Raw genomic sequence first — 26,934 nt, forward strand, 5'->3', positions numbered from 1 at the left:
AGCTAAAATAAAAACAGAAGAGCGATTTGAAAACCACCTATTTTTTAGTCACTAAATTTTGATTGCAGTCGAAAATGGGAATTCTCGGTTTGAGGTCAATTTCGACTACAGTCGAAGACGGTATCTAGAGGGTTAACTTCCAATGAAAAACATACCAAATATCTACTGTACTAATTTTTGTGCCTTTTCCTACCAAAATTCTTATTAAGGGTCTATTGAAATGAATTTTTATACTATACATCTGTTATTTATAGAAAAAATATTTTATCAATTTTAATATTTAGTGGAAACTAAAAGCCTGCTTTAAACAAAATTTGATTAATTTACAGATTCTACAAACGAAGTCCTAAAGGACTCTACAACAAGTACAAACACAGTTACACTTCAAACGGCTCAACCATCGCAGCAGCAACAGCAGCAACAACAACAACAGTCTGTCTTCTCCAACCATTTGCAGTATGTGACCGACAACGATAACCAGCAGACCATCTTCGCTAATGGCACTATGTGAGATACACCATTAGACAGCTTGTGGTCGTGTGCCGTGAAGTGAAAATTTTTTGTGCTGTGTCCAAACTGTAGTTGTGCACCGACCCCATGTCGTTGGCCGTCGTCGTGTTTTCACACGATTATCGGCGCTACACAATGGTCCCCACATTGTGCCTGCAGCACTAACCAGTTGGCTCTCTTGATGTTTGCTATCGTACAAATTAAATATTCAAAGTGTTTGCAAGGAATTTTTGATTAATCACACTACTACTTATATGAAAATTCGATTTTGGTTTGCAATTGGAGTTTCACCTTCATAGTAAATAAAATCTATGATACAAATTGTACAATTTTGATACTGTTTTTGTAATCTAAATTATTTTTTTAGCCCTGAATGAAAACTCATTGGGTTGCTTTTCGAGTACGTTTTGAGGCTGATATAATGTTCTTTCATCTAATTCAACGAGCACAACTAAGGATGATTGTTTACACATTACAACCCTACCTCACTCCTCTCTTTAATAGCATATTCAAGTGATCTTGTGATTTCAAGCCAATTGGTTGAAAGTAGATGTAGTCTGTTTGTTTTTGTGTTTTTGTTGGCTAACTAATACCCTTTGCATGATTTGATAGTATTTATATCCGTGTGCATGCTATTCTGCATTGTTTACTATGGTAATTGCGTGTAGTAGAACTAAACTAAATATTTTTTTCATGTTTTCTGAATTTAAGTTGTATTGGTTTTATATTGACGTATGTAGAAAACATGGAATTATAGATTATAAAGACTGTACAATGAACATGTATCACTTTCAAAAATAATTGTACAAATTTAGTATTTAATACAATGCTCAAACACATTGTGAAGCATTTTTTCTTTGATTTCTTTTTCAAGTTATGCACTTCCATAAAAACAATTGATTGGAAAACCTCAAAAATTAAAATAATTTAATTACCAACTTTCAATAAGCAACTCACAGATAAAAAAAAAAAATGTTTTCCAATAATTTTCAGATTTTTTATAAGGAAGATACAGAAATTTAAGTGCAAGATTTGTATTACAATATTTTAATGTTTTCTTTGATTTCTTTTTCAAGTTATGCACTTCCATAAAAACAATTGATAGGAAAACCTCAAAAATTAAAATAATTAAATTACCAACTTTCAATAAGCAACTCACAGATAAAAAAGAAATGTTTTCCAATAATTTTCAGATTTTTTATAAGGAAGATACAGAAATTTAAGTGCAAGATTTGTATTACAATATTTTAATGTCTGTCAATTGGTGTCGGTAGTTTGGTTTTTTTCTCTGTCTCTAGTTTTAATTGTCAGTTGAAACTTATTAGTCATGCAGGTCAAGCAATTTTTTTTCTTTTGGTCGGTTTATAGTTTTTTTGACAGTTTATACTTTCAATATGAAATTATTGATCATACATATGGATTATGTTAAAACTTATAAACAAAAATAAATTAATTGTATATTATTCAGTACTTAATCTTTGGTACTTACTTAAATATTGTGGAATATAATACCTTGTGAAGAATGCTGAATTTTTAAAACCAAACCAAAAATTTATTAATAGTTATGTCATCATATTAATGACTAAGTATTCTGTACTGAGTTGATTTGATACTGTGTTGTTAAAACATCCAGCCTATATTTTATAGCATAGCCGCTCTATGTCTTCAATATTATTTACTTATGGTATTTTACTAAAAAGCATAATCACCGTTAGTCATGGAAGCTTATGTAGGCCTGTAGTACATACTAGTAATTTTGTATGCATACATGACCTATTTTTATGCTAGATATTTTAGCATGGAATTATATTGTTGCTTCTTGCTGGTTGATCTGCATGCCATATGGAAAAAAGAAATTGAATAGGTCACGCTTATTGAAGACTTTAAATAGTGATTTAAATACCATACCTAAATTATTTATGGTATATATAGCTCGATACTTTAATTAGTCTAAATATAGATCATTTATTTCTTTTAGTTTCACCTTGAGTAGTGATGTTTTTGTTATCATTATCACTAATATGTATAAAAGATAATCATTTTCATGTATGCTATCATTGTCTGCTGACACGCCAACACATAAATGTGACCGGCTCTGGCAAAACCTTCCATTTGTTAGAAAAATTCTAAATTGAGTTTTTTTTTGGCAATTTTAAATTTTAAAATTATTACTCTTTAAAACATCACTTTCGTAAATTGTAAAAACATTAGGCTCCCAGCGTAAGCATGTGTCTACTGCCCAAGGGCTTGGCCAGCGAGCCGTCCGGCCGTCTTTTGGACTGCCAACAATTATTTAGGACTGCCAACAATTATTTAGGACGGCCACTTGTCGGTCACGGCTTGGGACGGTTTGGCCTACTCAGCTCGGCCTAGCCTAGTTGGGCCTGGTTTACCTTTAGCAAATTCTGTATATTATTCAAATCTATCAAATGTTGCAATAAACTACAGCATGTTTTTCATTTTTCTGGCTAAACCCCTTCTAATGCCTTTTCGGAGACCACTCTGATATAAAGGTAAAACCTTGCCCGAGCGAGAAAAATCTTTGCTTATGGCACAATATCCCAACCTGCACCTCACCTGGTTTACTCTCACAAGTAACTTTCCGGATGATAGCTAAGTGTCTGCTGACCTCCGCAGGGGCAATAGATATAAAAATCAGAAAATGATTAAAATGCTGATTTACAAACTTTGTGAGTGCTAGGCCAAAATTGGAAATGGCGACAAATTTAGGGTTATGGTAGTCTAGAGTCGGTTACAAGTGAATGTATTGAATGAGACTTTCTACATCTGAAATTCAGCAAAAGTCCAATAGATACATTCCGCGAGGTTTGTTTACAGCCAGTCATGTGACATGTAGTGGAGAATTTACAGTACGATCAATGTTAAAGTATAGGAAAGGGTAATGTTATGGTCTTGAAAACACTTGCCCACCATCAAAGTGAGAAATACAAACTGCAAGGAAAGGCATTACGATTGTTCAATAAGTGTTTATTTACTTATTCTAGCGTTCAATGTGCTTTGTATGCTTCAGAATTTACGTGGTCCTTCGTAAACCTAAGCCAGCCTAAAAACTGTAGCGTGTCAAAATCACAGTTTGCGGATCAAAGACTCTTTGCATACCTAAACAGGCCGTAGACATGCAGGGGCCTAGGCCTTGCATTTTTCGGAAAATCTCAATGTTTGGGGTCAGTATCTCTTGGAGCATTAGCAAACCATTATGGCAAAACTCTGAATTTCAATTTCCAATCAATTTGGTGTAGTTACTGGCATTTCAACCAACATTATTCAACATCAAATATGTGCGTCAGCACAAACACTCCGAAGAAGCCATGCGTTTTCCTATTACCAAGCGTCGCTGGCGCTGCATATTTGCAAATGATGCCCACTATACGTTGCGTGACCAACCTAGGGGAATGTGTCTATTCTGGACCGTTGATATTTGCATACTTTACATGTTGATCACTGCATGCTTAAATGTTATTGTTTGCATTTCATTGCTTGTATTGACATTCATATATTTTTTTCCTTTCCAAATTTCCATCCTCTTATTTCTTCATCCTTCACTCCATCTTTCTTGTGGCCGCTCTATGCCAAACCAATCTAAAACAGGCCTTATCGCTACAGCGACTCCACCACGATGTACACCCAGGCACCGCAAGTTCAAGGAACAACATACTTCACAGCACCAGCTGGTAGTACAGCTGGTGTGGTAGTGTCCACTGGAACCGTAGGAGGGGTACAGACCATTGGCTCATCTAATTCAGTTATTGGAGGATCTACAGTTCTAGGAAATACAACTGGTCTCTTAGGCACGCATATAATATCTGGTTCACCGATCATCACAAATCAGGGTAACACTTATGTGGTCGCAGGTCATATGGATGACCACCATTTGTCACCGATTAGTCACATGACCAGAGCATCACCAGCAACTGTAAGTGAACATGTGAGGAAATTCTCTTATTTAGTTTCAGTGTTTAGCAGAGCTGGAAAAATTGCGTGACCACACGACTGGCAGTCGGAGACATTGACTTTTAACCCGGAGGCATTTCAGAAAAAAACAATTAAAAAAAATTTTTTTTTTACACATCACAATTTAATGCATAATTATATATTTTTGCTTTTCTTCAAACCACTAAATGTACTACTGTTTCGCTATAATAGTCTAAAGATAACATTTGGTCTTGGAGGCATTTGATCAAGATAATCTTCGTGGTCGGAGGCACAAACAATTTTTTCCAGGCCTGATGTTTAGTTTGTATTTTATTTAATTTCATGGTACCTTGTACACCCTATGTATGGCTAAGAGTTTTGAGGTTTGACCACTGATCTCTACTATAATAGCTGGATTGCTCATCAGCCAATCATTGTAGAGAAAACAAATGGAGCCATCGATGCCATGTTGGGGAGCCCAAGTGAAGTATCAATTTAGAAAAGTTTCTTTTAGGATTTGTTTTAAATTATTGTTAAAAATAATGATTCTTACAATAATTTTTGATAATAAATTAAAATTTAACGTAAGGATTTTTTTTTTCAAATTATCTAACCACTTGACGCGCCTATTTATGCAGTTTACAAAGGCGCGATCGAAGATGCGTTGTTAAAATTGTTATTAACACATATTGCAAGAATCAATATTTTTAACACTAATTTAAACAAATGGTAACAAAAACTTGACTAAACTGGTACTTCACTTTAGTATTTGCAAATTGTACTGGAGGCCTAACTAAAACCAGCCAATGAGCAATCCAGCTATTAAAATAGAGATCAGTGGGTATAAGAAAAGCAATAAATGCTAATTATACATGATTCTTATCTTTTCAGGTACAATGGCTTATAGACAATTATGAAACAGCAGAAGGCGTGAGCCTTCCCAGAAGCACTCTGTACGCTCATTATTTAAGACATTGCACTGAGCAGAAACTAGATCCGGTCAACGCCGCGTCATTTGGAAAGCTTATTCGTTCTGTGTTCTTAGGTTTGAGGACTAGGCGTTTAGGTACAAGGTAAATCATTTTCGTTTTAATTATACCTTTAATTTGCACATTGAATATAACAGTATATAGTAGTTCATGTAGAATTTTAAAGAGTTAATATTTCAAAAATTCCATTCAATTGCAATAAATTATATTGAAACTTGAGTCTTAAAAATAAAAATAATTAGAATTTTACACTTTGCATCAGAGTGTTATTTCATTTTTTCATGTAACTTATTTTTGGATTGGTTTGATTCTTGTTTCTTTTTTCCTGATGAATTTTTGTTGCGTTTAGTAGCAGTAAAATCTCTTTAAAGCTTGGTTTCCATACAATCACTACATGTTATCGCCGACAGCTTTCAGTGATGCTGATTGTTCGCTCGAATAGGAGATTTTCACTGATTGCACTGAAAACACTGAAGCGACAGTGTAGCAATTTTAAGGAAACCAATCTCAAGAACCTTTGTGTTTGTAAAATTACTAAATATGATTTTATATGAAAGTGTTCACTTTATTCAACAGAGGAAACTCTAAATATCATTACTACGGTATTCGGATCAAGAGTACGTCACCGCTGAATATGTACCAAGATGATGTTGGACACACAGCAATGCGACAGCAACCTCTCAACACAGGCAAAAGGTCTGTACAATTACACGCGCATTGATTGGTACAGAATATCGGCATGAACAGTGGCTTAACTACTATGAGCCCTCACTGACTAAATCCAGGGGAGTGGGATAATTATCAGTATTCTTCATTTTTCTCCAAATTGACCAAGTGAGGCCTTATGAGGTGCAGGGCATGTAAAAAAACCCATCAAAATATGCTCTTACTTAGAATGTCAAAAATGCCTGAGCGAGGGTTTGTCCCTTTTTGCCCCACTGAGCTCTCTACTCAGACCCAGGCAGCCCCCTGATGATAGAGCCCTAAAAAGTCTTACTCAAGAACCCCCTCAGTTGTAGATTTTTTTTCATTGTTATTCACAATGATGTAAGGCGTTAGTAATCATGAACAAAATTGAGCTAAACAAGAACACTCACTCTATAGAGTGTATGTTAACAAAATTCTGTGACCTTGACCTTGTCTTTCTGACTTTTTCATCCCAAAATGTAATCACCTCCTCTTTATGGTGATGCATTCATTTGTTTTTGCATATTCCTGCTAACAGGCAGACAGCTGTAAATGCATAAATTACTTGGTGGAGGGTGACAAAAAATAAAAAAATAAAAAAAAACAAAACCAATCCTCTTAATTGTGATTCAGATGACTTTAAAGGTGACCAGCATATGAACTAAAACCATAACCCTGAGAGAGGAAGATCATTTCTTTCCACAATACCACATTTATTTACAACTAAGTGTTTTTTTATTTATTGTTGCAGATTCAAGCCCAACAGTGTACAACCAGTTGGTGAAGGTAAGGATGTAATGTCCACAGACGACCAGTCGACAGTCCTCGTTGACCCACAACCCCAGACTCAAACGCAGCAGCATCAGCAGTTCTTGGGTGATGCGTCATTGGCGCTGCCTTCATTTGATGAGATCAATTTTAATGAAAATGAACTCCCGGAAGGAATAACGAAAGCCGATATTGTCATGTTTAAGACACTTTACAGAGAACACTGCGAGGTACGCGTCTTGAAATTTAAGTCTCCCTCTAATTAAAGACCACTTTTTGGACTGGAGTTTTCAGGTCTTCAGCAGTTTTTGCCTTTAATAAGAAAAATTCTTATAAAAATAAAAGATAGCCATTTATTTGGGGCCACAAAAATGTGGTCTTTAATTGGAGGGATCTTTAATTAGAGTTAGACCTATACTATACAATTTTATTAGCTGATATTGATAAACTGTCAACAGCAAAAACAGTAAGTAATATTTGGTTTAACACAAGAAATTATTTATTGAATCAACTATTGGAAACCAGATGAAACTATTTACCCGTAATTGATAATGTTTATAGTTTTAAAGATAAGAATGAAAGTTGATTCACTTAATATACAAGGAATTATGGGAATGATTAATTATCTTTTAGCTTACACTTTCTTTCATAATTATATAAAATACAAAGCAGCAACATAGCACTAATATAATTGGGAACCATTATGTGTGCACAACCATGGAATGAGAAAGTGCAGCCATCCATTTTATTTTTATCGTTGAGATTCTACTACCACGCAGATTACACTATGGATGTAGCTATGAGAATACACAGTTTGTACGATATTTAAAAATATTGTACACCCTCTAATTCGAGACCACTTTTTGAAGGAGCCAAATAACAATCTTCAGTCTATTATCACTAAATTGTACACCCTCTAAGCATTGAGAACACCCCAAATTTTCAGGCCCCAAAGATGGTCTCAAGATGGTGGGCAAATTATACTAACACGTGTGATCCTCGTTTCCTTTTACTGCTGTTACATAATTACCCTGGATCAAATTGTCTCTAAACATATTGTAGTAACATATATTTAAAGTCTGATTTCTTCAATTTGAAACTACAAATGACTGGTTTTGTTGTATGATAACAGTCATCATCGAAAATTAAACCTAGCCCATTGGTGTACCGATATGGAATGTATTAAATGGTGTTTAAATATTGAATGTTTATGTTTGCCAGAAGTTTGAGGAGTTCAAATTATCGTAATGAAAAAACCCAATCGTTTGCATATGAGGCACTAAATTGGTTATGATTGAGGAATGATTGATGATGTCTGGCATTTTTTTCTAGGCTGTGTTAGACGTGGTTGTGAATCTGCAGTTCTCACTGATTGAAGCCCTTTGGCAGACCTTCTGGCGGAACCAACCAGCAGATAGTACAGCTACCACGAAGTAAGCCAAGATGAATACATGTTTTTAGTAGTAGCTCTGTATAAACAAGATTGTTTTTTTCATAGTTATGGAAATATGCTGGAAAAAGTTATGGAAAATCCATATATGGCTGGAAATAGTGGAAAAAAAATCTTATAGTAATTTTGTATAACTTGTGAAAAATTATTATAGTATGCATAAACATCATTAAATTTAATTGAAACGTGAAATCGATTATACTCAAGGTAGGACTAGATTATGTTGTTCATGCTTTTATTGTTTTTGCTATTTGCAGCGAAGCAGATCCAGAGAAGCGATTGGCCAAAACAAAGTTATTAGCCTTATCAAAATCGCAGCCAATTCTCAACTACATCAAGCATTATGACCATGTACTGTACCAGGGATTAGTAGAGGTTCTTATTCCAGATGTCCTCAGACCTATTCCAAGTAAGCAACTTCTTGTAATTATTTTCAAGAGAGAATACTGACTTACAGTAAGAACCATTTCATTGCCCTTTAAATAGGAGCAGGCTAGCACTCCACCCCCTCCCCAGTTTTTCCTTTGAATATTTTCCTCTCAGGAAAATTTTACCTACAATTCCTTCTAAAATACCTGAAACATGAATATATAAGATTATCGTATGTTTTTTATACTTAAGTCATGTGGAGGGAAATTCTTGGGCAATATTTTCTGGAGGCAACCAGCTTACATGTAACCATTGCACTAAATTGGGCATACTGATAAGAAAGTTGATGGGTTTTTGCATCTATTAATGTTACTGTCTCTCTTTTAGTCTCCCTTGGCCATTTATTTTACTGTACATTGTAAAGTAACAGAAAAGATATACTGTGTTGTGGTTGATCTATATTTATGTTAATGTTTCTTAAAAGCAAAGTCGATTGATTTTACTTTTGATACAGGTGCGTTGACTCAAGCCATTAGGAATTTTGCAAAGAGCCTGGAAACTTGGCTTAAGAACAGCATGACTGGCATACCCCATGAAATGTACACACTTAAGGTAGAAAACTGCTGCTTTGCATTTTTGCATGTTCATTTCTAATATATCTTTCTTAAATCTATCGTAAAACTACTTCTTCATATGTTCACAGGATAATTTTTGGTGAGCCCGTATTATGCTATTAAAATGTAAATTTTCTCAATCCTGTGACCGCAGTGAAGTACGAACTCATTTATTGAAGCCCTGTCAAGATTCAAATTTTCTTTGACAAAAAAATAACTGTTGTATAGATACAATGGTTAATTTAGTGCAATAAAATAGATTTCAACAATTTTGACATTTCAAACAAAAAATATATACAAATCAGCTAAAATTTCCATGTATTGACCATGTTAATGCATGTTGGACTGAAAATACCAATTATCATATCGTCACCATTTGTTAACCATTTTGAAACAATTTATAATAATACAACTATAATAATGTCATTTATAATTTTTTTGAGTCAAGAACCTGTTTTTGCTAGAGTGGTCAAATATAGGTTTTAAAAATTGTTTAGCTTCTGGAGTGAAGATTCATAAATTGTAGGCTGTCGTGAATTTACATGACTTTTGTCAACAAAATTTTGCATTGTAAATCAATATCCATTTATGACTCTTTCATTAAAGAATGGTGTGGTGACCGCGTTTGCGCAGACTTTACGCCGATATACCTCTCTGAACCATCTTGCCCAAGCCGCACGAGCTGTCCTGCAAAATACCTCGCAAATAAGTCAGATGCTCAGTGATCTCAACAGAGTGGACTTTGCCAATGTTCAAGTAAGTCTGAAAACTATTCAATATTAAAATGAAAAATAAATTAACATGGTAAATTACAGAGAAGTATTCAATCCCTGCACATAAAAAAACAAATAGTGACAATATTGAATATCTCAACATGTCTTGCATTACATCATGAGACACATGCTGGTCTATGTACTTACACTTCACATGGCATTGTTAACATTTCAAAGTAGAGGTACATTGTAGACATAACAAATTTGTGAAATTCTTTTTATTATGAACAACTCAACTCCCTTCTGTTCTCACACTGGATACCAAGCAAGTAACTCATTCTCCGTCATGATGGCCCATCTTTAAAAGATTATCTGCAAAAGATTCAAGAAATTTTGACACTCATCCAATTTATACATCGATAAATATCAGTTGGCTGTAGAACAATTTTCTGTACTCTGCTGTTGACTCTTCAACTAAACAAATGTGCACTTTAATTCATTTTAATATTCTCTCGCGTTTTTGTTCTGTTCGTTGTGACTTTTTAGACTCATCCTAAGAACACTTGCAGTACCCACTGCTACTAGGTGATCGAATTCATCACTAGTCACCAAGCGCAAGCTCGGTGGTCTAGTGGTTAAGACATCAGGCTAGATACCTGGAGGTTGTGGGTTTGATTCCCACCTGAATTACTTGCGATTTTTTTCGCTAGTATTTGGGGACGTACTGAGTATTCAGTACGATTACACGTCAGGTAGGGCAAAACATCACTCCTATGATTTTTAGACATTGTCGAATAGCATATATCTACTAACTGTTGCTTAATGCTTAACTGAGTAATTAGCATAAGAATCTGGCGGTATTGTATACTTTAGTACAGAGAAGCAGTAATATACTCATAACTTTATTTATAATTTATTACCACGTTTCAGGATAAAGAAATATACAACAAAAAGCCCTCAAGGGATTACCAATGGAACACTATCGAGGGATCTCTAAGATAAACATAAGAAAAAACAAGATAAGAGCATCAAACTACAATGAAAAAAAACACAAATAAAAAACATGTTGGCAATAGTAGGTCGATTCCATTAAATAACCTACAGGGGTGGCGCCAGGATTTGCCCGACGGTGGGGGAGGGGGAGGTCCCCGACGGGGGATCGATGCCCCGACCAGGGTTCAGATTTCCCCGACAAAAGGAAAGTGGGCATGGTAAAAGGTTACAAACGTGGTCCAAAAAGGCGTAGGCCCCCAAAAAATTTTGACAATTTATGGGTTTCAAAGGCTTACTTAATCGATTTTAGGTCTACTAATATGTAGAAAAAACACATAATCTTTGTTTCTCCCCCGGTCTTCTCCCCCCTAGCGCCACACCCGATAACCTATCGAACAAAGCAAAAACTTCCTGGCGGGCTTGTGCTTAAAATTGCTGGGGAGCGGCGTGGTGGTGTTTGGTTTCATCTGTGTTGTTTTTATTTTCTCCCCTTTCTGGTTTTCCACTCTAAAGATTATTTGATTGCTACAGTACAGTGGACAATATAAATATTAAAAAGTCACTTTTCCTGTTTTGGCGGCTAAAGCGGGTTTTGACATTGCAAGCACCATATATACGCAGAGTACATTGCTACAATACAGATTCGTCATACATGGTCGATACTTGAACACAAAATATATATTTTTAAATGTTCATATTCATATATGTTTATTTTCAGGAACAAGCATCATGGGTGTGTCAGTGTGAAGACCAGATGGTTCAGCGATTAGAGCAAGATTTCAAGACCACTCTTCAGCAGCAGAACTCCTTAGAGCAGTGGGCAGCTTGGCTAGAAGGTGTGGTCACCCAAGTACTCAAACCTCATGAAAACTCTCCAAACTTCGCTAAGGCAGCCAGACAATTCCTGCTCAAGTGGTCCTTTTACAGGTGAGCAAATTATCTGTAACTATCATGTATGAGCATTGTTCAGAGATGGATTTAGAGGGAGGGGTGAGGGGAGGTGTTGCTAAACAAGCTTTAGGCCTGTTCCCTGTTTTAATCAACATGTATGTGTTTAATGCCATTCTGGGATTTCAGACCTTTATTGGGGTCACCGTAGCAGCGTCCTCTTCGCTGCCCTGGGTAATGTCAATTCTACCACCACCACAAGGTATACAAGGAATACTTGTATCATTATTGTCATCATGCCTAGACCAGAGCAGGTCCATGGCCTGTGCTTACTTCATATCTGCAACAATCGAAGGTGGACACGATAAGAAGACAACCTTTATTTTGAAATATTTTTAAGTTGCTTACTTTAGATGTAGTTAAATGCACAAATTTTTGCTGAAAACTAGTTTTCTTTTCCAATTAGCAAACAATATATAGTGTCTGTCATTCCTATGTTTTTTTGCATAGACCATTAAACTGGCTAGTAATCTATTTAAGGGTTTTTTGTAGTGAAGTCTATAAACCTAAATGTGTCACTGCTTTTTGAAATTCAACGAACCAGTAGAAATTTGTATTCTTTGTGTTCCACAGTTCGATGGTGATCCGTGATCTTACCCTCAGAAGCGCTGCTAGTTTTGGCTCCTTTCACCTGATACGTCTACTCTACGACGAGTACATGTTCTACCTGATTGAACATCGAGTAGCATCAGCAACGGGAGAAACGCCCATTGCTGTAATGGGTAGGTTCATATTTTGCTATTAATTTGAAAAATTAAAACCGATAAACGTAGAATACCAAAATGAATAATGATGTATTCTATAATACAGTATTTGGCAAAGTGATTATGTTCCTGCTCAGTGGTGGATTCAGGGTGGGGGTGGGGGACCAACCTGGTTTCCCTTAATTTTTCAAAATCGTAAAAAAATGAATGAAAAGACAAAATCATAATCAAAATTTAGGTTTGAGAGTGCTAATTCTGGCCATGTAGAGGTGCCATAAGACCAGAGCAGGTCCATGGCCTGTGCTTACTTCATATCTGCAACAATCGAAGGTGGACACGATAAAAAGACAACCTTTATTTTGAAATATTTTTTAAGTTGCTTACTTTTGATGTACAGTTCAATGCACAAATTTTTGCTGAAAACTAGTTTTCTTTTCCAATTAGCAAACAATATATAGTGTCATTCCTATGTTTTTTTGCATAGACCATTAAACTGGCTAGTAATCTATTTAAGGATTTTTTGAAGTGAAGTCTATAAACCTAAATGTGTCATTGCTTTTTGAAATTCAATGAACCAGTAGAAATTAGTATTTTTTGTGTTCCACAGTTCGATGGTGATCCGTGATCTTACCCTCAGAAGCGCTGCTAGTTTTGGCTCCTTTCACCTGATACGTCTACTCTACGACGAGTACATGTTCTACCTGATTGAACATCGAGTAGCATCAGCAACGGGAGAAACGCCCATTGCTGTAATGGGTAGGTTCATATTTTGCTATTCATTTGAAAAATTAAAACCGATAAACGTAGAATACCAAAATGAATAATGATGCATTATATAATACAGGATTTAGCAAAGTGATTATGTTCCTGCTCAGTGTTGGATTCAGGGTGGGGGTGGGCAACCTGGGTTCCCTTAATTTTTGAAAATCGTAAAAAAATGAATAAAAAGACAAAATCATAATCAAAATTTAGGTTTGAGAGTGCTAATTCTGGCCATGTAGAGGTGCCATAATCATAAACTTTCTTACCTCGGCCTCAACCATGGTGGGGCTGAGCTAGTTCAGCGTCTCCATCCCTGACAGTTACTTCTTTGCCCCCCTCCCCTCAATTTTGAATTTTGGTGCCTGCCATTACTGCTTCTTGCACACTGAAGACCCCGAGTAAAACCCGGCCAGCGTTGGAATTGGGCTCAAATTTATTCAAACAACTGGATAGGACACATATCTGTTACATGTTGACACACTGAGGTTGCCTGTGTTTCCAGTGGCCCTGCCAAAGGAGTTGGGACAAAAAAGGATAATCTAAAATCTCTAATTTTTTTTTTCAGATAAAGTAGACAGTAGGGGTGTGAAGAAATATTCCTCGTCTGTTAACCATATGGACGTAAACCAGGGATCAGATTTAAACGAGCATACAAATGGAGAACCAGATGCAAAAAAGGCGAAGACAGAAATCAACTTGTAGTTTTAATACATTTAGAGAACATTTACTTAGTTTTTGTGCTCGTTTTTGACAGACAACGATAACGACCGTTCAAAAGAAAAAATGTAGTTGCAAGTGTCAGTACGCCAAGACGAAGGATATACTGAACATTGTAGCTTAGAAAACCATTTATTCACCCTTAACAGTTTGTAATCAGAATGCAAGTGAGGAATGGATTAGGTAGATGTACTTATGAGGAGTGAAGGCATCTTACATGGTTTGGTAATTATTAGTGTATTTGGTGTATTTCAATCAATCTTGGATGTGTTAGTTTGTAATGAATGATAAAAATAGGATTTATGTTTTCTGAAATAATTATATGAATATACTTTTCTTCACTCAATTTAATTAAATTGTTTATTGGAGCACAGGCCTCAGATAATTGTGGAGAAACACAAAAGTACATACAGTGTGAATATGAAATTTGTATACAGTATATATATATTGTTTTTAACCAATGATCATTTTTCAGTCTTTCACTGACGTTTCTTGAAGTTATGTACTTTTTTTTTTTATTTATAAACATAATTTGTACAGATGTTGAATTAGTTCTAAATATGTGCAAAAAAAAAACATACTCTATCTAAAACTTATTTGTTATTGTTGGAAGGTTTGTATATGGTTGGTGTATTTAAAAATTTGTAACATGGTGTTCAATTGAGCTGCCGCCTTATCTTGTAGTTATAGTAAGATTTACTCTAAGGAGTTAATTATCTGTATATGCATTTTCTTCTCACTGGAGTTAATTTGATTGACTTTGTATAAAAGTTTGTTATATTGGAAACAATAACAAAAAAAACCTATTTAACTATGCATTTCTGCAAGTCTGCACATATTTCTTTTTAAGTGGCCAAACCATTTTAAAAAATTGAAGGGTTGGTACAATATACAGGTCTCCCTCCAATTAAAGACCAATTTTGGGACTGGGGTTTCCATGGTCTTTAGCAGCCTTGGTCTATAATTAAAAATAATAAAAATAAAAAGAAATTTGTTAATGTGGGACACAGGAAAGTGGTCTTTAATTAGAGGGAGACTCTGTATTACATGTTGAGCTCCATGCAGTATATATGTCGCTGGAGAAAGTTGGTGGAAAATCAAATTATATAATTATTTAGTCACCTTTTAAATGTATAGAGTGTAACTTGTTGGGTTAAAGGAGGAATGGAATGTTCCTCTAATCCCGACCCTTGGATATCGTGAATATTGTTCAAACAAAATTGCAGTGTACACACTTGTGTATGTGGAACAAGTTTGTTTTACTGGCCCAGTTCTCGTTGATAAGTTTCACACTTTGGAGAGGTCCACATACTAAGGTTCTCATATTTTGGTACATTTTAACGGGGTTTTTTTTTGTGTTGAATAGATAGATAATAGGTTCAGAGGTGAAACCTGTTACCTTTCAGAGTTGATAAAGAAATGTTTTCAGTAAAACTCAGTCTTACGGCCTGACAATTCAATTGTTGATTTCAATGAATTTTACCAGGTTTTGTGTAACCATGTCAATTATGTACTGTATATGCAAAAATATAGTATATAGGAAAAAATATATGTTTTCTCAACTATTTATGAACTTTATACCACTGATGGAGGCATTTCTCCACACCAAATTTAGTAACATGTAATATATACCAGTAAATGTTAAACTGAATTAGTTGAATAGATTGCTAAGTTATACAATTATTATTTAAAGTGGCTTACAATTGCATCAATGAGGGGTGAATGTTGCATTTCCACAGGTAGGAAAAGTTGACACTGGGATTGGGTGTACGTTGGTATTACATAAGAGTTCTATGCATTAGAGATATGACATCTTGTGTTATTTAATCTTATGAGATGTTTATTTTTGGATAATGAGAAAATACTTCAAAGAAAAGTATTTCTTGGATATTTACCAAAGCTTTGCTATTAAAACCTGTTCCTTCTGTAAATTATATTGTCACTAGTATGTAAATTAGCCTACAACCAAAAATATCCGAGACTTGTTGAGAAACGAAGCAGCAAAATCACTAGGATGGTTATCAAGAGTATCGTAGTTCATGTAATATTCATTTTGACTCTCATCGATATGTCAGTCCCCCTCACCCTTTCTAATAGTTTCCCCCTCACCCTTCCTAATATTTTAAATATCAGTACAGTACTAAAAACTTGAAATCCCATCACCTCATAATGTTGTGTAAGGCTGCAAACATCAAAATTAAACTAAAAAGAAAAAAAAAATGTAAAACTAAAATTGTTATTAAATAACTTTTTTTTAAAAGAACTCCTGTATCGCAATTGTTTTTGGGTTGTTGACAATGAGAATGTTGTATTTCTCAACTTGTTGCAATGTAACCCACATTTTTATATTTTATTAATGGTGGAACAACCTATTGTAAAAGCATTATTGTTGTGGTGATTTGTGTGTAGTTAAAGCAGGAAGTAATTTGCATTTTTGCTTAATTTTAATCCTGGATTTGTATAATGGTATGTATTGTATTGAATTGTCTATGTATGGTTGAAGTTTGTATAAATTAGATTATTATACATTAGGCTATATTTTAAGTAATTTAGGCAATGTAGGAGATGGGTTGCAAAGCAGGAAAGGATTTGTCATTGTATTGTTTTGAAGTGGATCACAATGTGTTATCTTAAACTCAGTTAAGTCAGGCTACTTTTTTTTTTCTTGAATGGTGTGTGTGTGCCTATTTTGTATTTGTTACAACTTGTTTTGAAGAAAGAACAGTAACTTGGGGAGTTCATAATTTCAGACTTTTTTTTTAGCTTGTTGATATCAATGATTGCATTGCATAGTTATTCAAATCTGTTTAAAGGGGAGATTTATTGTCATGTTAAATTCATAAGAATTTATCAGTTGAATAAAATAGAAATTATAATGTGTATTTGGTTTTTTTTTGGTTTGGTATTTGTTAGCCTTAAATCCAGTAGTTTACTAGTCTAGCATATGATTGCTTACACACACACAATTGAACAAGAGTGAGGCTTTAACTTCAAGAAGATGTTTAATAATAATATAAAAGAATCAACACAACCCTTTAGCAAACATCTAATAAGTTTGTATAAATATTCAATTGGGTTATCATTAAAAAATAACATTGAATCGACAGCTCTCAATATTATTAAATTACATTTTATTCAGTTATGTTGTAAGAAAAAACAACTACTGGAGGCAAAACGGTAATAAGGGACAGTGCCTTTGATCATATTAATTTGGAATTGGTGCTATTATAAATCGTTAGCCTGATGTCCCCCCCCCCCCCACTGAGAATGTAAAGAGGCATGGTCTAGGGTTGCTGATAACCCTCCAAGGGGATAAAGGGGTCACTGGACCCCATAATCTATGTCATTTTTTGCATTTGAAAGTCGTAATCAAATTAAAATATAGAATATATTATATAAATTCTTTACTTTGCTTGAGAATATATTTAACATTTATTGCTTCAGTTGATAATGACATAATAATCTATCAAATATTGCCTCATTTGATACCATAAATCACATATTCCTCCAAGGTGTCAACCAGGCAAAACTGTCTTTAGTTTTTCCTGCGTAGAAAGATGAAAATGAGGTTAAAATTAATCCAATTCTTGCATCTTACCAATATCTGTACATAAAAATTATTAGATATTAATGGTAAACTGCCATAAAAACAATAAAAAAAAACAACATTCTATTAAAATTTATCATGTGACATGCCTAAATATGGTCATGATGACATCACATCATGACCATATATGGGCACAAAAATGTTGAAAGTGTGGACAGCACACTTTAGCAATGTATCAACTGTCTACCTTAACCATCAGTACCCGTTAATACAATACCGTAAAACCTTGGATAGCCCCTCTCTTTAGTTTGCAAAATTAGCCTCGAAAAGAAGCCGATTGGCTTCGTTTCAAGATAGCTCGATAGACTTCTTTTATAAATAATACAATAAAAACACTGTACATGGATTTTAGAAAACAAAATAAATTTAAAAAAAAGCTTGCTTTATACAGATGTTTAGGTGATTTAATGCCATTTAAATACAATTCATGATATAGATTAATGTTACAGTGGCCTTATTTATTGTTTAATAGTACAAATTTACAAAATTTACAGCATTCATTTAAAAAAAAAGAAAAGCTCCCTTCCCCCCACTCTTTACTTTGCAAAAGTAGCCCGAAAAAGAGGCCCAACATCAAAAAGAAGCCCAACATCGAAAAGAAGCCCATTCAAATTTCGCAATAAAAAGAAGCCCAGAACTTCAATTCAAGGTTTTACATAACTTCATTCCTCATTTATCCACTACTTATTCAAGTGTAATAAAGTTTTAATAACAATTTCATGTTACCTGTAGGTTTGTATTCACACCCAATCCAACCCTTGTAACCTAACTCCTGTAGAAGTTGGAATATGTAGTTATAGTTGAGTTCACCAGGGCTGTCTGGCTGTCCTCGGTCTGGTACCTGGGCTACTTGTATATGACCTATAATTGGGCAGAATAGTTGACAGTGTTTTTATTTTTGGCCAATTAGCGCACTCGCCACCACAAAAAAGTGGAAATTTCAGAAAAAAATTAAACATTTTCTTTATTTTTATTACGTCCTCCGCGGCCTTGATATCTCCAAATATAAGCTATGTATATTTCTTCCTAATTATATAAATTTGAAGCATTTAACCATCCTATTTTACATTCACCAATTAGTTTTATTTTTATTTTGGCAGATCTATTTGCTACATAAGAAAACAAAATTTACTGCCCTTGTCGGAGGAAAAACTGCCTACAGCAATTAAGTTTGCTTTTTTGTTAATCCTGTCGCCGACAAGGGTGTTGTCCTGTCTTTTTTTTGTCCTTATATTGTTGTTTTAACTGACGAAATAAATGAAATGGAATTTTATTTTATTTTTATTCTGCCCTCTTCCGATAATCTGGTTTTGCTAAAACAAAAACTAAGAGAAGGAAAAATCAATTATTCCAAATATGAGCAACAAGTTATCACAACACTTTTCAGTACTCTGTAATACATGATACTAACATACTGTTAGTATCATGTATTACAAAGTACTGGTAATAAAAGTGTTGTGAGAACTTGTTGCTCATATTTGGAATAATTGATTTTATGTGCATGTCAGTTAATATTATATTTTCATGATTTTTTAAAAAAAAACCATTAAAGGCTATTATCCATCAAAACAATATGTAAAAGTACAAAAAATACACAGGACAATATGCAAAGGACTTGTATGAAAGGAACTATGTGCTTCCAGGTGGGAACGATACACCACGTAAAGGTCCTAGCGTCCTGCATACCCCACTGTATCTAACCTATGCACGATACACCACTAAGGTCTTTCATATGTATGGGAAGTATCAAAACGTTTTTTGTAGAACCATAAATACATTTTTATATTACAGGTACCTAATTTGACATAGTGTTTAAAACATTGTGATAATTATTTTTTTTCATAACTACAACTTTCATAATTTTCGCAATTGTCATAATAAAGTTTTGTTTGCTGGGTCCGTTTTAGGTCCTATTGATCGCTGACACCCCCAACCTAGCTATAAACATGGAAGACTGAGGTCAAGCTGTCAATTTATGATTAATAAAAATAATATTGTGTTAATATACTGATATACTCACCAATGTAGGGATAAAGCTCCTTAATAATGTGTGTTATATTACCGTGCTGTTGCTGAACATGAAATAAATCCTGCATTAATGAATAAATAATAATGATTAATTATAATTTTAAAAATATTATCTGGTAATTAAGAAACAAGCCATTTAATTTAGTAAACATTTATAGGAAACATAGCATGCTTACTTACCATCTGCAATTTTAGGTTTGGATGTCCAACTTTCTTTATCATATCAACAGCTAAGAAGGAAATGTACATACATTTTACATTACTTTACTTTACTTATTAACTTCAAAATTTCAAAAACGAAAATGTTTAGGAATCAATTTGTTTAAATCAAAATTTAGTCAAAATCCGTTCTTTAGTTTCTGTAATACTAACAGTATTTCATATGTTAAATTGCTCATGCTCTCATCTATTGTACAAGCATTGTATAAGCTTTTCAAATCAAAAAAATCATACTAGGCTATAATTTGAATGTATATATGAGATAATGTCTCCATGGAATGAATGAACGAATTGACAAAATGTTTTTCAAAAATGGTATCCACAAATTGGTGTCTTTTTGTGCTGTATATTCTAAGGCCGATATTTAAACTTAAACTGCTCAAAAGCCTTAAGAAATATTTAAAACATCATGCCATCAGTTGTAGATGTATCTTATACACATCTAGGGAGGGGGAGATATATAGGCTGATGGTCACAAATGTAATCTTGTGTATATAGCCCAAGCACTGTCGTGGCCATATTTTGTGCTGTCAGAGGCCTGTTCTGTTTTAAATGTTAGCCATTTCTTTGACATGGTTAATTTAAATTTAAGAGAGCAGCTTAGCTCAGTAGGCTAATCTGGTGGTAGCCACTGTGTGTGCGCTGAACCGTGGAGATCACTAGGTCCCTGGTTCAATTCCCATCGCTGCCTCTTCTTGTGTTTCAGCTGGAGGGCTGAAATACAAGTTAAACAGCACACCGTCTTTCGGATGAGACATTTAAGCTGTTGGTCCTGTGTGTATCTATAGCCCATGTGCACGTTACGTGGTACACTCTTCGGAAAGAGTAGAGGATTGTCTCTCGGTGTACTGCCCAATCACCACCAGAAGGACCCCACTGGAAATAGTCTTCTACTAGACTTTTGTGGGCTATCCTTGGTGTTTACTCCAAATAAATCCAATCCAATCCAATTTGAGTAGACAATCTTGAAGTAATTATCACAGAAAACATGTTTTCTTACAATGACGACACTTCTGCAGCAAAATCCGAGCTAACACAAAATGTTCTTATAATGTTCGCAAATGTTGCAGTTAGGTATGTGACAAAATGACATTCACACAACGTTGTAAGAATGTTCAAACTTTGTGAAATTAGGTTCTACAAAATAACGAACGTTATTATAACGTTCTTAGAACGTAATACTGTATTGTTAGCTGGGATGCTTAGCCATATTGTTAGTACCCCTTTGAATTTTGACAGTGCCACACATATTTCTTTTTTATTCAAATTTTGCTTACTATAATTTCATTCGGACTGCTGGCAATGTTGTTGCAGCCCATGAAAAACCTAAGTGTCGTGGATTGCAACCCCTACAATTTAACGACCGACCACCGATCATCAGTAAAAAGTAATATAAAACTCAGTATAAAGCAGTATAGAAGCACAGCATGATTCAAGATTCATACAACAAGGAGGTGAATTCTATCATCACTCACAAAGGGGTCTGTCTAAAACATGAAGTTACAGACATTCATTAGAACCATCCAAAAATACTTTACCTTGATACTGGCTGTTCAAGAAATAATTTGGTACTGTTTTCTTGTTCAAAGGTTCTATAAGTGCTAAAATTCCTTCCTATGTCAAAACAAAATATAATTTTAAAAAGTTTTATATGAACCACAATTTTTATCATACACTTTGACATTAAAAATGAATGTTGTACTGTTTCTTATTAATGTTTAATAATAATAATAAAAATAATAATAATAATAATAATCAATGTTTACGGTATATAGCAGCATTATCAGATGATTACAGTAAAATAGTTTGATTCAAAATGCACTCAATGATCATCATACAGTCAATGGTGGCACCAGTGGTGGAGAACCCAATTGTCAGAGTACACTTGAGAGGGAGGAAGCTAATCAATTCGTTGGGGAACACTGTTTTAGAAAAGCATTCTTACAAGCGTACGTCGGTCAGGTTGAAGTGTGCGTAACAACTAAATATTGTAATGAGCTTAATTTATGTATATTAATGGAGTCCAAGGCAGCTTTAAATGATTTTATATTGGGTGACGTGCGAATATCCTCGCTTAAGTAGTTCCATTACGGAAATGATCTTGCGTATAATAAGCGAAGGTAGCAGTCTTTAATTGTTGGAATGACCTTATAAACATAAGCACCAGTTTGCCTGGTTGCAATATGGTTTTATAGGGATTTTGATATGAGGCCTAATAATGTTGCTTGGTATGATCCAGCGTTTTCTTATTGTGGTTTAGGCACAATTTTTTTCCTTCTGTCTTGAGGTTTCCTACCCTAGATTTTTAAAAATATTAGTAATACTTGACTAGCGCTTGTAATTTTTCTGGGCATCAAGAGGTGCCTTTTCTTAAAATGTGCTGACCTCACCCAACAAAGGCATGAAATTCATCAATGACCTTGGACCATTCTCAGAGATCACTGGCACCTGAAACTGCAGCAACGTAAGTGCTTGTAAATCTGCAGAAATAGTTGGTCTATTGCATATGAAGATATTTCAAATATGATTAAAGCACACTGATTTTTTGACTACAAAAAATACTACAAATGACGGAGATCAGCATATTAATTGCCTGTATTTCTGCAGAAATATGTTTAAAATGTTTTCTTAATACTCTCCTTACCTTGCTTAAAATATCAGCAGCATATTTTAGATTAGCAATGAATGTGTCTTCCATTTTCTTTAGGAGACATTCTTTTGTTGCTTCTGGGCTGGGGTCTGGTATTTTACCAGTCATAATATGTAACCTATAATTGAAAAAATCAATTCGGATTCGAAAATTTCTTTAAGCTGAGCATTGGTCGGATTCAGTGCCTGATTAAGTGGGTGACGAAAGAGTGAACCTACTGCAGTGTTAACATACTCCTCATCATGAATGATCTGATCTTTTGTTTTATTCTTGTTTTATTTACTTCCATTTTACCTCTTTATTGGGTCCTAGTGAAACAAGTACTTCTAGCTAGGACTCAAGATAACAATGTTTTTTTCCACTTTTGTGATTGTTGTTATTTTGTTTATGTATAGTTATTATTGTATCAGTTTGTCATTATTATCGAAATAAATAAATCGGAAATGAAATAAAATCTCATTTGTGCAATATTTAATATTACAAGAAACAATTAAATTAATAATTCTGTGGAGTATCTATTATATGTGTGAGAAAATATTGAAGATGGTACACTTTTAAGCTTTAAATATGATTTTACAAGCATCTGTGTTTTAGTTGAGAGTTCCTTAAGTAACGGTAGGGCGCATTTTCAGAAGTACTGAAAGTTAGTTGCTTAGCATGGAGCATCATACTATATATTAGCCTGGGTTCCAGGCCCTAATTTTAGGTTACTCACTCTTTATTGCACTTAGTGCGCGCCATACCTAATTTAATTGGCGTCCCATACTCGATTTGTTTTTTTTTTCGAATTATTATTCCGTCTATCTCTAAATTTGCTCTAAATTAACTTTCTCGTTGGCGGCGCTGTCCATAATGAAAAAAATAATAAAAAAATAAGAGACTTGTGGCAAGTCTAACTATATATGTGCACAAAAGGTACAGGAAGGGCTCCATAGCTGGAAGAAGCCACTTACGGGAAATGTAATTAAATGAGTTTTCTTAATACACCTACCATTATTTTCCTGATGACACCCAATGACACACATTTCAGCGAGACAATTACAAAATAATGTATGTAACAACATGCAAATAATGTATTTTGAATTTGCGGGAAGATGGGTAATTTTCTGAGAGATCCCCAGCTAACACTATTACGTTCTAAGAATGTTATAATAACGTTACAATTTGGTGATAAAAACGTTATTTTGTAGAACCATATGTACGTACTTATAACCTAATTTCACAACGTTAGAACGTTCTTACAACGTTGTGTGAACGTTATTATTTCGTGACATACACTTTTTTTTTTATAAGAACCAGTAAAATTTTGCCCAGGTTAAGTGTTCTTATTTTTCGGCCGATTTCAGACTCAAAATGTTCTTATTTTTACATACTTTTAAAAAATAGAAAACATTATCGTACAGCAGTATACGCTGTACTGGAATGTAGGTAAAAGTGGTCCCGGAAAAAAAGGCCCTAGAAAAAGCCCCTGGTAACTTATGACCCCAAACGACAGGTAGTTACTGCTGTACTGTATTATAGAGGGTATTACATAGTCACACCATCATAAGGTACAGATATGATTTTTGGGGGTTTTTTTTTTAGTTTTTTGAAATAAAAATATCATTTGACATTTTACCTCAGCCTCAATTTGTTCTTAATTTTAAAGAAATTTCAGCCTCAGTGTTCTTATAAAAAAAATCAAAGTCTACTGTACCAAACCACAAGGTTCACGAACATTATGAAATGTTTTGTATTTGTTGGGTTCTTGCTTGTGGGGATGCGGGAGAAAATTTCCGAGAGACTTCTGCGACTTGCGAGAGATTTAGGACCACGTACAGGGTGGACTTAGTTTGTATACATTCAGTTTATTATTGATATGTCAATCCACATTATGTCAATTTGGGAGAAAAATACTGGTTCTTAAATAATCTTACATATTTTACTGTTATTTTTTTGGGAGTAGAAATGGGGTCATACATCATTCACAAATGAGAGGTTAAATAAAGGGCTCACCTGTCACACTTCAATGCCTTGCAGTAAGTGATTGACAGATTGAGGGCATCTTGGAATTCTTTCTCTTTTCCAGGAAGTGCTGCATGTCCCAGCTCACCTGCAGATAGATCACCTGGAATAAAATAAATAATTTATTAGGATAATCTGCATATAAATCATTTTAAAACCTGAATTCAGATTAAAGTCATAATATAATAAGAAATTATAATTTATTGCAGTTGAATTCATGTTGTTTATGCATTTTATTATAATATAAGGCAACTTCCACAAAGAAGTTTAATTAATTTTTTTACAAGTACTGTATTTGTATGTACTTCAGTATCGTATCCTTGAAGTATACCGGTATACATATTTAGCTACCTCCACATAAAAATGAACATTTATTAGAATAATTTGCATATATATTACTCATCAAATCAAGATTTTATAAATATACAATCAAGAGGCTCTTCAGCGGCAGAGACGGTGCCGGGTGCCAGGATTTTCCTAACCAGAGCAAAATTGGCGTGGTCTGGCGTCACTCAAAATCTTTCAAAAATGGTCAAGGGTGATCGAAGCCCCGAAAAATATGGTAATTTTAAGGGGTTTCACAAAAGCTTACTTAATAATCAATTTTGGAGTCTATACTAAACGTCCAATCTGGAAATCTGGACCCATTTTCTTAAAAGTTGACCCATTTTACACAAATTATGAGAATCTGGACCCATTTTGAAAATGTGGACCCATGCTTTGTGTCGACCCAATAGAAAAATTGTGTGGGACTGTCCCACTGCCCCAATAGCTGCCGGATACGGCATGAGTCATGCTTACCTGGGAAAATATTGAGCAGGACTTGCCGTTGTTGGTTTGATTCAAGAGCCCTTTGAACATCTACCAAAGGCAATGTGTAGGGAAAAGCTACTTCTACGGCCTCGAATCCTGCTTCTTTTGCAGCAGAATACCTAGCCTCCAGATCCGCCAACTCTGTGAACAAAAAGGAGAGATTTGCGGCGAATTTCAAGCTCATCTTTTCAGCAGGCAATCAAAAAACTAAATGTCCCTGAATGTCTCCACGCCAGCACTGTCCTGTGTGTATATTTTTAGTAAACAATTGTGTCGTCATAATAAATATAGAAGGAGATTTTAAATTCTTTCCCTTGCATATATATCTAAGTATTTAAAATATTTCATTTATTTCAATACAAATCACATAATATTTTCTAAAGCACCTCCCTCATGAACTTAGGGGGTGGAATTAAGTCTCCGTAGCGTTCAATATATTTGGACCAATCAAACATCGTGTGGTGTTGCGGTAATTGATTACCGTCCAATCACATTCCATTTTGTTCTTCAGAGCGGTGCTTTTAAAATTGCGTCTAAACAACAGAGGCCGCGCTAGGCTAGGCCAGTGTATATTTCGTGAATAACAGAAAACGTAACCTAATTTACTATTAGTAAATTTGTAAATTAGTTTCAATGTGTACTGAGCATTGCCATGGAACCTTTTAGAGCAACAAGATTGGTAAGCAAAACAAACTTAGGCCTATGTTATAAATTATAAGTTTATCTTGAATCAAGTTTAAGAGAAGACAGTTCCAGTGGCTAGGCCTAATCTAACCTAGGCCTAGGCTAGGCCTAGCCCTAGTACAGTACTACTAGGCCAGGCCTAGCTTAGGGGCCTGGGCCCCTGCTATATTTTTGTGTTTTGGTTGCGCTGAATGTTTGTACTTTGGCGGACACTAGGCCTATGCTATGGTAATTTGGAACAATTGAATTTAAAAACATTTAATGTATTAATTCAATAATATTAATAAATGTTGATTTGATGTACTGTAATGATACACCATCATCATAGTATAACCAGGGAGTTGTTATAGTGACTAACAACTCCCTGGTATAACAGTCAGTAATAATAGGCAAGTGATTTCCAACCCCACCATCAATGAACTGATTTGTACATGATCATAATGTATGTTAATTATTACATCCAAGTTCACCATAACAACAGATCAAGTCGTAGTTGCTCCTCCCTTTAATGTAATTGGCCCTGTAAGACTAATTTGCTTTCATTTATTATTTTCCAGTGGAATGGTCTAATTAAAGAATTTCGAAATGGTATGCACCCAAAACGACATCGTTGGAGGATGCGTCATTATGACAATTGCTTCACATCAACTGAGGCTATCGAATTTCTGTTGAATCATCTACACAACGACACAAACTTTGGACCTTGGGTCACTCGTGATCAGACCTCACGACTTCTAAGCAAGTTTATTGAGAATCGCGTCATTGTGGATGT

General features: G+C 34.6%; 3 protein-coding genes across 7 annotated transcripts in view; 2 read left to right on the top strand and 1 right to left on the bottom strand.

Moving 5' to 3' along the window:
- The window catches only part of LOC117116391 (transcription factor RFX3-like), a 31,138-nt gene extending 14,102 nt beyond the window's left edge, over positions 1-17,036 (top strand). For 2 of the 5 annotated variants that reach the window (XM_033260419.1, XM_033260420.1), the window contains 11 exons: positions 330-507; positions 4,120-4,456; positions 5,335-5,516; positions 6,009-6,128; positions 6,871-7,117; positions 8,220-8,320; positions 8,595-8,746; positions 9,221-9,318; positions 9,927-10,076; positions 11,745-11,953; positions 12,548-12,734. In XM_033260419.1, coding sequence (XP_033116310.1) covers positions 330-507; positions 4,120-4,456; positions 5,335-5,516; positions 6,009-6,128; positions 6,871-7,117; positions 8,220-8,320; positions 8,595-8,746; positions 9,221-9,318; positions 9,927-10,076; positions 11,745-11,953; positions 12,548-12,719 — 1,946 coding nt within the window. In that variant the 3' untranslated portion in view covers positions 12,720-12,734. Of the gene's footprint in view, positions 1-329; positions 508-4,119; positions 4,457-5,334; positions 5,517-6,008; positions 6,129-6,870; positions 7,118-8,219; positions 8,321-8,594; positions 8,747-9,220; positions 9,319-9,926; positions 10,077-11,744; positions 11,954-12,547; positions 12,735-13,285; positions 13,435-14,005 lie in introns of those variants that run through there. The other 3 variants (XM_033260424.1, XM_033260421.1, XM_033260423.1) reach the window with 3 other exon arrangements.
- Positions 17,037-17,139: 103 nt separating this feature from the next.
- Positions 17,140-25,889, bottom strand: LOC117116392 (putative hydroxypyruvate isomerase). The gene is made up of 8 exons (XM_033260425.1): positions 25,467-25,889; positions 24,657-24,768; positions 22,656-22,779; positions 21,550-21,625; positions 19,973-20,022; positions 19,785-19,854; positions 18,491-18,625; positions 17,140-17,702 (listed from the first exon to the last, which is right to left on the bottom strand). The coding sequence occupies exons 1-8, from the start codon at positions 25,660-25,662 to the stop codon at positions 17,653-17,655; spliced, it is 813 nt and encodes a 270-aa protein (XP_033116316.1). The 5' UTR covers positions 25,663-25,889; the 3' UTR covers positions 17,140-17,652.
- Positions 25,890-25,971: 82 nt separating this feature from the next.
- Positions 25,972-26,934, top strand: part of LOC117116377 (DEP domain-containing protein 1B-like) — a gene marked incomplete in the record, with an annotated part of 16,626 nt that continues 15,663 nt past the window's right edge. The window contains 2 exon segments of the mRNA XM_033260404.1: positions 25,972-26,157; positions 26,720-26,926. Of these exon segments, the coding sequence (XP_033116295.1) occupies positions 26,131-26,157; positions 26,720-26,926 (234 nt within the window).

The sequence above is a fragment of the Anneissia japonica genome, unplaced genomic scaffold (genome assembly GCF_011630105.1).
Source record: "Anneissia japonica isolate Jap-2015-1 unplaced genomic scaffold, ASM1163010v1 scaffold287769_len469884_cov163, whole genome shotgun sequence".
Lineage (NCBI taxonomy): Eukaryota > Metazoa > Echinodermata > Crinoidea > Comatulida > Comatulidae > Anneissia > Anneissia japonica.

Excerpts from the sequence above, each read along its gene's own strand:
- LOC117116392 (XM_033260425.1), bottom strand. The coding sequence starts at position 25,662 with ATGAGCTTGAAATTCGCCGCAAATCTCTCCTTTTTGTTCACAGAGTTG. Across the intron at positions 24,769-25,466 it reads CCTGCTCAATATTTTCCCAG|GTGATCTATCTGCAGGTGAG; the intron begins GTAAGCATGACT and ends ATTTTATTCCAG. Across the intron at positions 19,855-19,972 it reads CAAACCTAAAATTGCAGATG|GATTTATTTCATGTTCAGCA; the intron begins GTAAGTAAGCAT and ends TCATTAATGCAG.